The sequence below is a fragment of the Etheostoma spectabile genome, chromosome 22 (assembly GCF_008692095.1).
Source record: "Etheostoma spectabile isolate EspeVRDwgs_2016 chromosome 22, UIUC_Espe_1.0, whole genome shotgun sequence".
Taxonomy (NCBI): domain Eukaryota; kingdom Metazoa; phylum Chordata; class Actinopteri; order Perciformes; family Percidae; genus Etheostoma; species Etheostoma spectabile.
In genome coordinates, this window is record NC_045754.1 from 8,391,415 (window position 1) to 8,405,197 (window position 13,783).

The following is a 13,783-nucleotide window of genomic DNA, read 5'->3' on the forward strand; positions in this document are numbered from 1 at the left end:
CTGACAATAAATCCAAGCAGGCTACTTAACCCGTGAGTGCAAGTCAGGACTTGTGGAAACCTCCCTTTCAAAGCATTTGCCTGAGGTTTCATGGAATAATGCGCCTCTGTATGAAAGGATTAGGCACAGAGGACCCTGTCAAGCATTAGAGTGTTACAGAAAGGATCAAGAACAAATGAGTAATAAAATGACAGACTCATTGAGACCAGTCTGAGATGCGAGACACGGCATGTCCTCTTTCGAAGCCTGCTCCTGTTAAGGTCCCGTCTGTCAGAGCGTAACAAAAGAATTTCCTGACATGTTTTTAATTGTTGGCTCTTCCTTGTCATGCATGTCAACCGTACAAGCAATTAGGCTTCTGTCATCCATGTCTAATAAAATGGAGATTTTGCTGCTGCATAATTGCGGCAGGAGAAACGTCTGCATAAGTTTCACTCGGGGGTTATCAGTCACCATCGTGAAAGAGACTATTAAAATGCATGCTGTCTTTTGTAGATAATAGTAGTTTAACATGAGTAAAATATCTGCAGATCTCAAGATCTGCAGCTAATGATGTCATATAATCACGTGGTACATTCCGTTATCACAGCTCAAGATAATCCACTGCAACAGCACAAAAGACAGGTTGCCGATATATTTATGAATTTATTATTTTCTTTACATTATCTCCACCTCTTGCTCCAGAGCCCACAGAAAACCGTTATGAAGAAAATGATTGTAATTCAAGGCCACAGAAGCAAGGAACCATATCCCCACGAGCAAATACAAAACAGAGTTGGTAACAGGATTGCAACACCAAAGTGAAAGCATGTCTGCCAAGTCTACACATTCAAAGACCACAAACATCAAACAAGGTTTTTTTCAGGCAGTCAAGGGTTTCAGTGTTGGGAGAGAAGAAAACAAACAGGACTGTTTCTAGCTGAGGAAGGATGGATATTTCCAAATGGGCACAGTATGATTTTCTTTTGTGCATGGACGCAAGGGGACAGTTGCTAATTGAGTAAACCATCTGCATGTTACATGTGATCCATTTACAGTACAGAAATGTTTCAGCAAGCGATTTCAAAGGTTACTGAGGAGCGTATATTTTTGCCCAGGCCAAAGAGCATAACATCACAGAGTAGAAACAGTCTCAGACTTTTCTGTTTTCTTCTTTAGCTGTACTTAATATTCATCGCCTGCTTAGTCCACTGCTCGCTGAACTCTAACAAGACAAAAGCCCCAAAAAGATCATTGGATATCTGATTGACCAGAAAATGAAAACTGCATTTCCTCCAGGCCTTTATAGTGAAGACAGCACAACAATAAAGCACAGGGTGAGCCTGAGTTATGGCATTTTGCAGATTAATATGAGTAGCTGAGGGGGATGCTTTGGAAATTGCTTTGACTAAAAATGTGTCAAGGCTGACAGGTTGTTGTTTTTTTTAGTTTGATCCCTATTAAGCACTTCCCTCTAATCTAATTCAATAATTGCCAAAGGGAGTTATAATAACCATATTCATATTCCTGATCCTTTGGGATATGTGTCTTTGGAACCCATAAATACTTCTAACTTTCTTTCTTCTACACATAATATCTTCAGAGGTTTTATATTTCCAAGCTAATCAAGTACATAGAGTAAAGTTAGCTTTGTAAAATGCACTGAATCCCACATACAATCAAAGGAGTCCCTGCAAAAGTGATAAGCCACCGTGACATCTTTGAGCTTCAAATAAAATCCCTCTACCAATGTAATGGAAATACAATCCATACCATTCATATGTCTATAACATAATGCACTTTTTCTGCTTTCCTAAAGAGTTTATATATTGCAGCATTATTTTAGTTTTAAAGGGAAAAAAAGTTCAGATATTAAATTCATGACAGCCAAATTAGTCTTTGAAAACTCTCTCTAAAAGCTTCAAATTAGGAGACAAGTCAATAAATACAAGTCTTACTTCTTAATAAGCTTCATAACGTATCTGTTTTAAACCAGCAAATATGTCTTGATCCACTTCTCAACAACAATGAATGCCAGTATGGCATTTCTCTGACATTACAGATTAGGGACTGGAAAAACTCTCATTTCCTCATCTTTTACTAAGACAAACAGTAAACAATCATCACTGTAAAACTGAGCTGTTGCATGCTGCAATAAAATAAAATGTGTGCTGAAATGCAATTCTGCATGTAAGACAGCAATGGTCTGAAGTCTCACTCAATAAAAGACTGCTACAAGTGAATGTGAAAAGCTGCTGGGGGGGGGAGGAAGGAGAACATGAGCTGCCTTTCCACCTATTTGAATGTAAAATATTCCTCCCTCACGAACATCTGTTGCTGTAGTAAAAAACAAACAAAACAAACAGGAAAAAGACAAACATGCTACCCAGTTTCTTCAAGTTCAGTGCAAAAAAAAAAGTTTACAGAACTCAATGGCAGCAGTAAACAAGACTCAAGCTCAATATCAGCTGACCAGCAGCAGCAAGTTAACTGGCAAACCTGGTGTAACCCAGCCTCCTCATCACAATCCCACACACGTCCTCTATTAGTCTGATGTCCTTTCGAGGCATATTTTGTCTCCACACGTTAATGTTGGCTGGTGAAATGTCTCCTTCGTACATTAGATTGTACAGGTTTGTGGATGTCGTGAATAGGAGTTGGTTGAGGGCTGCGGGTGAGACGGGCACCCCCAGAAATGTGTGTATGCTCTCCGCTGTCTCCTGCGGGAAGTTGACCACGTCCTCAAACCTCACTCGGAGGTAGGACTCCTCGGGGACGCTCTCGCTGACTCTCAGCACCGCTGCGGTGTGAGCCAGCCACAGATGAGCCAGTATCAGGATGGGGTTTGTCTCTGAACGGGACAGCAGCCTCTGGATTATTTTAAACTCTGGCGCTGCAGTTGGGCACCCGTTACTGACAGTATCCTCCTTGAATATCAAGGAAAGGTGCTGCGGGATATTTTTAAGGGAGTAAAGGCTGGGTTTGCTGTTATAAACCATGAGATAAATCCAAGCTCGAGGGTCTCTCACCATGTAGATTGTCCTGAGGGAAGATCCCACAACCTCCTGAATGAAAGGCAGCTTGAGCGGCCAGCTTCCGCTTCGCATGTTGAGGACCACCCGGGCGTTAGGGTACTCCGCAACATGGCGTCTTATCTCCCTAACGTACTCTGCATCCCTGGCCAGACTTACTCTAAGCTTGCCCTTCAACTCAGACACCGGCTCTCTCCTCCTGGATCTTTTCTTTCTGTCCCTAGAGGGGCTGACTCTCTGGGGCTGTTTGAACCAGCTGCCCTCTACCAGCTGAATATTCTGCAAGTGCAGCTTGGTGTTGTGGACCAGTGAATGAAGCCAGCCCTGAATAATCTTAAACCGTCCGTGAATGGCGTCTGACCTTGACCACTCACAGGCGTCGACCACGGAGTCAAACTCAAACTCGGTCTCGGGAATGTCAACATGCTCGGTGGGAACTCTGATGTAAACAAAGTCTGAGTTGTTGTAGAAAAGGTGCTTGAGTATTTCCGATCCCGATCCGGGAAGGGTTGTTATGACGACGGTGGGCAGGGGGAGTCGGTGCTGCTCATACAGTCGGATTTGTTTGTTTACTTCGCTTTTGGCACCCGCAACTTTCCATTTTACCCCACAGAGAAGCTCATTGCAGCTGTTGGACACAAACAGAAGCTCGGCTATCCACAGGATGAGTACAGAGAGAAGGGCGTAACGCATCAGCCTGCTGAAGCAGACATAAAACTTTCTCTGCATGGTCAAAAATCCTATGGCCACACACAGAACAACCCCTGCTATCACATTGACTGTGAAGCCAAAGTCAAAGAGCTGATTATCACTGCTTATTTGTTTGGGGATGAGTTGAGTCCCAAGGCCATATCGAGTGATTTGATGTCCATCCTCAACTTTACAGTGACCTCCGAATCCTAAATAAGTCAACCTTGCTCCTATGTCTTTGTAGTTTGTAGCAATAGAGACTATCTTCTCTGTGTTATTTATGGTTAAAGAAAGTCTCACTCCATTTTTGCTACTATCCATAAATCTACAGCTGGACACTTTGACATACGGCCCATGCAAGACATAAGCAACTCTGCTGACTGTTCCTGTCATTGGGAAAGTGACATTGACATATTGAGTCCACCTCTTTTTAAACTCAGCTGCCTGCTCTGCCTCTTGTATCCTGGTATCAGGGCTGTGACCCTGGCTGTCAAACCAGAACATTTTATAATGAGCATCCCACACATCCATCATGGCGCCATTATATCTGTCCATGAATCTGAAAGGGACGTATTTAAAATCAATGTCAAGATTGTGGAAAAAAGCACTGAGGGACTTTACAGGTGAATCACTCCACTTCTCTACGTGGTCAAGCACCAGCAGAGTCTGTGAGTTTAGCAGAACTAAAGCTCTGTACACACTCTTTAATCTCATAGCGGGGGAATAAGCCAACGCCGCTTCCCCACTCACAAACATGGTGTCCCTGTGTGAGGAGGCGACAATCACCTCCCCTCTTGCATCACCCACCCCCTCATCAGTCCAACGCAGCCACTTAGCGCATTCCCCCAATTGACCCTCCCATGGACTGTTACACTGGCTGGTAGGAGACGGACCGAACACTAACACATTGTTAAGGTAGCTGTACTTTGGACCATAAAGTGCTTCAGACACAAATACTTGTCCATTTGGAGCAAATGTGAAAGAGTTTTGATCAGGGTGTTCGTGACCTGGGTTAAAGCTGTTCCAGCCCTCCACCCAGGAGTAAGGCTTGTCATGGACAATGTCATAGACTGCACGGCCCCCCAGCTTGCCAGACTTGAAGGAGACAAATGTATTACCCTGGCCATTTGGTAGCCCTGCTCCGTAGGTAACCACACCCCAATTTGAGAAAATATGCATCCTAGCTATTCCAAAGTCGTGGGGAGGCTGCGGCGGGAGGTGGGCGTTGTACCAGATGTATTCTGTGTGAAGTGTAGCCCAGCGCTGGGCAGACGACTGCCCCATGGGACCATCCTTGGGTCGGTGCTTTCGAATCTGTTGAGCCAGCCAGTTACCCGTCCCGTTCCTCATGATGTATGTGTCGAGGAAAACAAGCTGGCTCTCTGGCCCATAAAACCAGTTGTAGTTGGAGTCTGCGATGCCAACTGTTCTCTGAAATCCCGGCAACAGAGTGGCATAATAAAACCAGAAGTGTCCCCGCAGCCAATTGTTTTGCAGGTTGTCAATGTTGAAATGGCGCTGAGCTAAGAAGACATACTGTGTGATGGACTTGGCTGTGTAGCTCCCATAGGCTACTCCCTCATCCAGAGATCCATCAACAACATGGTTTAGGAGAAACATAGTTTTCTCCATGTAGTTTACTGCCACTTGTTTCCAGATCATTGACTCTGGGTCGTCGTGTGATCCAACCACTATTGCACCAGTTAAGACAGCTAATATGTTAGTGGTTTGATGATTTTGGAGATACTGTTTCCCCCACCCCCTGTACTTTGAGAGCTCATACAACTCATCTGTCTCAGAGCGAATTTTCTTGAGGTAAAGATCCCTTCGCTGCTCATCCAGGTAGGAGTAAATGAAGTCATAAGCAGTGGCAAACCCAGTGAGAGAGTGTGCCATGGGGACCTCGTCGTTAGGGGCACTGGTCACCTTCCAGTCTGGATATTCAGTCATCCTGTCCATAAACTTGATAAGAAACTGCAGGGCAGCAGAGTCCTCTGGGCACAACAGGCAGTAGAGAGCCAGGGGAGGCAGGTTGTTCCCATAAATCTCATTCCACTTGCTTGTAAACTCTGCATGTTTCACAGGGGGCATGTAAAAGGGGACGTTAGACAGCATGGTGAGTGCAGCCGCCCGGATGACTTTAAATATGTGACTGTGGGTGGTGGAGGACCTTTGCCTCAAGTGCAACACATCCACTTGGTTAAAATATAGGTTTGGATGGGAATCAGTAGACCGGAGTTTCCACTGCTCAGTCACTCTGGCTTGTGTGAACTTGACCTGCAGCAAGTCATCTGTGAAAATGTCTCTGTCTGTGGCGTTGAAGACCCCAGAGAAAGCTGTCCCCACTGCAAACAGCGGTAGTAAAAAAACTGAATATACAACCCAGTTCACTGCCATGTTGCCGGGCATTTGTGAATACATTTCACTGCATTCGAAATTTAGGCAACTGTTAATTTTCTTCCTTAAAAATGTTGCTGCAATGTCCCATAATTCCAGTTGATATTTCTGAGTAAAGGTCCATGTGAGATATGTTTTTCAGGAGGAGCTCAAGAGTTCAAAAAATTGTATTTTATAAGACAAATGATGCGTTAGGAAAGTCCCATTCATGATTGTTAAAAAGAGGGGAAAAAAAACTTTAGTGCAAGGACAAACACTAGCGATATAAACTTGTAACAGTCTTGTAACAGTTTACAAAGGCAACAAAACGCATCACATTAAATACACATAAACATCTGATGGTAAGAAGTTATTTGTGGTCTGTTTTGAATTAAAATCCAAGAGAAAAAATGCGTTTCCTCCGTCCTCATAATAATAGGCTACGTGTGCTCGTGAAGACTGGCAATCTTCCCCCTCCTCGCATGCGCCAGTAGCTCATATTGATCTCCTCCCCAAAACATTTCCTCTCGGACAAACATCAGTCAGCCCCAGTCTGTGTCCGGTCCAATCACAGCCACCCAAAGGCACCGTGTGCAGCCCGACCCAACTGCAACATCCGCGGACACGAACCTCAGCAAACAGCGCATCTCCGCAGATAACATTGCTTTGTGTCCCCCCGCTGCAGGGACTCCAAACTGCCCGGTGCTTAAAACTGCAAATCCTAATCGGGAAATCGATCTGTTTGCATTGTGAAATCCGGTAATATCCTTTTATTATTTTTTATAAAGCCACCGCATTTCTTATCTTCGGCGATTAGTATGGTGAAGTCCGAAAAGAGGAAAGTTGTCGTCACTTCTCAAGTATTTAAAGAATGAGACATTTTTCGGGTTGTCCACAGGAAACAGTAAATCAGCCTCCCAAACGATGAATAATCCAGATGTGGATGGATGTAGGCTACTGTATCTGTAGGCATATGTGGGCTATAGGCTATCCGTTGCCGATCGAGAGACACATCACACAAGTAAAGCTGTGCGTAATCTCCGGTCGCGTCTCCGTTGTGTCCCCCCGACTGTTCAACACAGTCAGTTTGATTGTTTTTCCTGCACTGGATGGAACATTTTCCACTGTACAAACTGTAGAGGGAGCCGTGACTTCAGAAGCCCAGCCTCATCCCTCATGTAGGCATAGAGTGGGAAGGCTGAATATTCATTTTATGAAATCTCTCTCTCTCTCTCTCTCTCTCTCTCTCTCTCTCTCTCTCTCTCTCTCTCTCTCTCTCTCTCGGCTACAGGGTGGTTGACTAATGTGTTAGATTCCTGCTCATAAAGGCTAGGGCACAATCCCACAAGTGGTGATAAAAACTATTTCTTTGGATCTACTGAACACTTAAAAGACCCACACTTTTTTCAATAAGGACACAACTGATATTAAAGGAATGGTTAGATATTAGATACTTTTGGGGAAATACACTCAGAGTTAGATAAGAAGTTTGTTAAATATTAGGCCACAGCCAGCACCTGGTTAGTTTAGCTTAGCATGAAGACTGAAAACAGTTAGCATTTTTCTTTTTGTGGAAACAGTTACAGTAGCATATTGGCTACACTTAAATCAACATGACATCATGACTTTGCCTAAATATACAAGCCCAATTTCTTAAGCCAAGTGGCATGTTATCTGTATGCATTTTGAGCTATCTGCATGTATGTCTACGCTCTATACAGCAGACGCAAACATACTCGCCACCTGGCGTGTTATCGCGAGAAGAAAGCGACGGTTGAGTTTAAGAAACGTGACACGCGGGACACGAAGGAAACGTGAAGTAATGTAAGTCAATGGAGGCCAAACGGCGTTGATAAACATACGAACTGGCATGTCATACATACGCCATTTCATGAGATCAGTCTGCTTAAGTGACAAAATTAGGTTGTTACAATAAATTGTAAACACAATTATTTTCAGCAAAACGTCATAGTTTTATCTTCAGTCTCAGTTGCATGTCCTTGTTACACATATCCTGAGGCAACAGAAAAGGCCTCCAATACCCTCAAAAGCATCTGCCCTCAGAGAAATGTGTGACATTTGCCTGTCCTAACACGTGGCACTGTGCACTCATTGATCACCTCGTTGTGAGTATTAGGTTTCTGTGCAGCATCTTCATTTATTGATGGATCGCTTTCTCTATACCCAGTTTACATGGGTCTGCTGCAACATGCTATCCCACAGGGAACACTGTTGCATGATGGTTTTATCTATATATATTTTCCCTCAGTTTAAAAGCACATGCTACAGGCGCACAGTAGGCCTTATCAGGATGGCTGCAGGGAACACACAGTAGCTTAATCTCTCTCTTAGGACATAAAGTCTTTCATATGAAGAGGAGATGCACTGCAAAAAAGATGCCTCAATTTAAACAGTGATGATAATCTTTATGCTCACATCTGTCAAATCGCCTTAAAAACGAATCGAATCCTACCTCAGGAATTGATAAGATGTTTGAAAACTCTGAACAACTTTTACTTTTTCATATTTATTTCAAAGAAGGAACTCCTCAGACATACCAACAGATTTAGCTTTTAGCACATGCCCAGCCAGCAGAGAAACAAGCCCTAACTTGTCCTTTCTTAGCCTTTCAATTCATAATAATGATGTCATTATTACTGTACAGTACATGCCCTTAATTCCTGTACAGTGTTACTCCTAACAACACATTTGGTAGCTAGTTGTTGCAGCATGTTCATTTTCATGACATAACTTTTCTATTGTTTCAGAATAAAACCTAAGAACTATGGACAGCAGCAAAATGGAATTCAGTGTTACTGTAGTGACCACGAATTTGTTAATTGGAAGACAACTACAAAAACCAGCACCTCATTCTTTGAATCGTGGCTTTAAGGTGAAGTCAATGCAAAATTGCCTTAAAGCTATAATGCACATTCTGTTGCCCCCATGAGGAATTCTAAGTAATGACAACAACACTGTCGGCGCATCCACATAACAGGGATCCAGCCCTCCTTCCCTTTCCCTAAGGCCTTATCAGGCCGCCAATGTAAATAAGAACCTGTTCTTGATGACTTTCCTGTAAAAATAAAAGGTGAAAACACAAATAAAAAAGGTCACAACCCCACCCATCCTCCACACAGTTGCTAGCAGCGTTAATCCCATCAAATCATGGAGGACACGGAGGATTTAAAGAAACATGATGGACTCTTTAGAGAGGTAAGAGAGGTAAATGGCTTGTAATTTCTATATCCCCTTCGTCTCCAAAGTTGATCATTGTTGTTCTTTCGTCTCCTGTGGAACCAGCTCCCAGTCTGGTTTCGGAATTTAAAACTCTCCTCTTTGATAAAGCTTATAATTAGGGAGTGAGGAGTCGCAGCGTCTGCCTAACCATATCTGCTTCTCGTCATAGTTGTCATATTCACTTACCATATAATCAATAATATAATCAAACTAGAGGGAGGCAGGGCAGTATAGCAGTATATCTGAAAAGTGTCTTCAAATAGCTCTTGTTATGAATTGATATTATAAATAAAATTAAATTGAATTTCTCAGCAGTGACTTAAAACACATAACTCGTCTGCTTCTGCACCCGTATGTTAGCATTCTGTAAACATAGCCATATTGAGAAATACAAAGAGAGAGATGATAGTCTTAATTAGCTTTGTATCAACTCATTTGGCAATGGCTTGAATGTATTCTTTAATGTTTACTTGACTAATATGAGTTTCAAACATAGGATGCCATTAAGTGCAAATAATGAAAACAAAATTCAACAATAAACTACAATTCTAAGATGACTTCTTCCTATTGTCTTTCATTATTATGGTTATTCCCACTTCAGCTTCACTCAGGCTCTGTCAAACTGGCCACATTTTGGTTTTTGGTAGTAAGATGGCAGCAGGATGTAAATGCAAATCCTTGCTTGTGCATGAGTGTCCTTTCAGAAACCCAAAGGAGATAATGTGTGCCTTAGTATTAGACTATCAATGAGCTACATCCCAAATCAAAGTAACATGGTTAAATAATGACCTTAGTTGAATAGTTTTATACAGTTTTAAACAGTTATACATAATAGGGTATAATTAGGCATAATTAGGGTATTTTTGAGAAGGAAACTAAACTTGAACCACTGGCGTATTGTCCAGTACCTAATGCTGAAGCCACTAGCTCCTCTCCTCAGAAGCATTTGGCATATTTGTTTGTAAGAGCATTTAATTTGCATATTTGCTCGGAAATGAGACCCATTGCATCCTGCATGTCTGGTGAGAAAAGTATCGTTGCATTTCTGTGGGCTACTAGTTTTAACCACAATGTGCTGCTGGCCGCACCTCACTCACTGACGTCAAGGCTTGTATTTCTTCCTTGGCAGCAGCAGCAGCAGCTTAGCTTTGTGATCATACAATTATTGCCTGGTCCAAGTAAGCAGAGATGTGGGAAATACATCCCTATCCACTCTCTCTCCTCCACCTTTTAATGGGTTTGACGTCAGCTGCAGTCAGTCAGTAGTCAGTGGTATGCATGGATTTGGTTCACAGCAAGTTCAACCCTCAGTGGATAGGAATTCTCCAAAGTCCTTATAGAACTTATATTTATGTATTTTTTGGAAAAAACAATAAGCTCAGGCATTGGATGATTCATTGAATATAAACAGTTTTTTAAGGACTTTTAAGGCATGTCATTTTCTTGACTTAACAAAGCCCTCATTCTTGGTATATGATACTGCAACTTATTTCTGATATGAATTAAACTGCTTAAGAAACATGTAATTACCAACTTTGAGAAAAGTCTGATTTATAAAACTGAATGAGTAGAAACCTCACTCAAATGGACTGTTTTTTGTGCAGTGTACACCCATCTGGAGTATGCTTTACCCAGACTTTCACTTCCATTAACTGTCCATCTGTTCAACCTCCACGTTTCTCAGTAGAGTACTTTTGACTAATTTGATCTTCATTTAGTCACCTCCACTTGCATTATTTCCTGTCGTTACTGGAAAATCGCTCCTCTAAATGAGCTCTGAGCGAGAGGAATGTTTGTCTGATGCACACAACCGCCATCCTTTGAAGTTTTACTCCAAAACTAACAGGAATAAATTCCGATCGCTGCAGTGCTGCATGCCCTTTCCTTCCCGTCAGACTAGTATTGGAGAAAACGAGTTTAACTGAGCATCCTAATTAGAGGTGTGGTGAAATGATTGAATGATGTCGACCACAGTAAACTAACATACTAATGACTTTCACCCGCAGCTGCTCAGGCCTTGGGTTGAGCAGGAGGTCCTCCAGTTGTTGCCTAGTGACATTTCTAGCGTATCTGATCAGAGAAGACAAATGGTAGACTGCCAAGAACGTGTCAAACATGAATCCTGAACGCACCTTTGACTGACAGGTAGCAACTTGTGTCTCCATGTCTACTGTAGCTCTCCTGCTGTTTACACTGGCTGTTAGAAGCTTTGCAGATCTTGGCTTTGCTTGTTGAGAACAAAACTCCATAGCCATACATATTGAAAGGAGAGGTGTGTGCTGACAGCCAGTGCCCTTATTAAAAATAAGCCATGCTGGGAGGAAAGGGAGGTGCAAACCTGGCCCTTAAAAGACTCCCCCCAATTTCTCTCTCTACAGAGAATTTCAATTTTTCCCCCAAGAATCTCAGGTTGCTCAGCATGCCAGTGTCCCGCATCCGGCCCTCTGGGTAGAGGCAGAGTGAAAATTGGCTCCGACTGTTCAGGTTTCAAAGATGTTTTCAGAGCCTTCTACGAGGCTGTCTGTCAATCACAGTAGTCTCCTCAAAACAAACCATACAGGTGCACCACTCCCTGGGCGCTTTCAGAATCACTGTGGTCCCTCAAAACCATTAAATCTACTTGTCCAGAGAACAGAAAATAGTTTACCTGATGAGCCTGGAAATGGAAACACTCAATTCATAAGAGCCTTTCGTAATAATAGGAATAATGTCCATACACTTATGGAAAACATTTCTTTGAGAGATTGCTATAAAACAATCTTGTGAGCTTTGTTTATCAAATCATCCTATCACACTCCACCTCTGCTAGCAATTCTCAGTTATTGAGTGCCCCATTGACAGTATCTTGTTGATCACACCTGAAGATGAGCAATTTCCAAGGCTGTGACTGTGTAGACTTCAGCCTCGGAACATGATGTAATAACCTACAAAACTCAGTTTTGTTTTCTTCTTCTTCTTCTTCTTCTATTGTAATTAGGAATATGTTTACAAGGTTCTGTTTGTGCCAGAATTGTATTGGTGTGTACAGATTTTCAAGCTCTTCTTTATTGATTGTACATTTCCTTGTTGTTGCACAGTAAATAGTTTTTTTCACACCAATTGGGTTATCAATAACTGTGCCGTCAGTGTCGTTTCAGTGTCCTAATGTGGACCAACATCTGTTGTCCTTTCCGTTTGCTGAAGTCATCCCTTCATCGTCCCCCCCAATCACTTCCGTATGCACGTTTCTTTGGTTGTTGTGAGTTTGCGCATTAATTCTGTCTCTACAGTTTGCACGTCACTGCATAGTTTGTCAAATGGAAACAACAGACAGCAGTTGACATTGAGTAGCAGCTGACGACATCAGACAGATGCACAGGTTACAATACATACTCATTTTGTTTGAATATTTATCTCATATTTATTATCTATAGAACAAAGGGTGTATTTTCTCTCTAGTTTATTTTTACTCATGCTCATATAGTTGTTAGGATGACCTTATAGAACACAGTACTGCTATGATTATGTATTACATGAAGGATGGAAACGAAAATAAAATGTACAAAAGAGTTAAGATAAATTATTCAAGATACACTTGACTACTGTATTTCATAGGGCAAGTGCACAGCAGAACAAAGTTACGTAAATCCAGCTTACGGATGTAATGGGAAAAAAGAAAAGGCTACCAAGAGTAGAAAATATATCATGAAAACATATACTGTATATATAGAATGTTGCACACATGATAATCGCTGAAAACTGCAGAGTGAAAATAAAAAGGAATTGACTTGCACATAATAAATAATGGCACATCCTGCAATTTTTGACCTGTGACAACCACATAGAGTTTCTGGTATCTCAGTCAATGAAACCAAACACAACCAGGATAAATCCAGTTTATCATAACTTGGATTTTATTTTTTTTATAAGTAGTGGCCATCATTTATGTTTGTAATAATTATTTCAAGTCCTTTTCTCTACGGTGGCTCTTAAAGGATAAACACGACAAATACATTTGAAGGACATTTTGATATTGCTATATGCTGAAAACATACTGACAATAACAGTATATGAATATCCCTCATCAGATTATCTTCTCATTACTACAACCTTATCTTCCATCCTTTCAAACTCTGCTTAACATTTGCGGAATGATCATAATGTCACTGCAGAGGAGTTACAAAGCCAGCAACAGGAGATGTGACGTTGACCTTTGTAAATGGGGTCAAGACAAGGGTGACTGTCGGTACCAGCGCATCCGTGGCTTTTTATTTCCATTTAGTGTGGCTGACCAAACCTTGATGACATATTGTTTAAGCTTATATACTGACTACTGTTTTAGCTTAGTGATTTATGGCCCTATCTTGCACCCAGCGCAGAGCGAAGCACAATGCAAGTGTCTTTACTTGTTTAAGACCGACGCAGTTGTCAATTTCCCCATCCACCGCCCACGTTGTTTAAATAGCAAATGCACCTGTGCCCATCTT

At 42.0% G+C, this 13,783-nt stretch overlaps 1 protein-coding gene across 1 annotated transcript; it reads right to left on the bottom strand.

The window, feature by feature from the left end:
• Positions 1 to 625: 625 nt before the first annotated feature.
• Positions 626 to 7,230, bottom strand: dselb (dermatan sulfate epimerase like b). The gene has a single exon (XM_032503411.1). The coding sequence runs from the start codon at positions 6,120 to 6,122 to the stop codon at positions 2,466 to 2,468; it is 3,657 nt and encodes a 1,218-aa protein (XP_032359302.1). The 5' UTR covers positions 6,123 to 7,230; the 3' UTR covers positions 626 to 2,465.
• Positions 7,231 to 13,783: the final 6,553 nt, after the last annotated feature.

What these genes read in the sequence shown, in the direction of transcription:
- dselb (XM_032503411.1), bottom strand. Translation starts at nt 6,122, where the DNA reads ATGTATTCACAAATGCCCGGCAACATGGCAGTGAACTGGGTTGTATAT.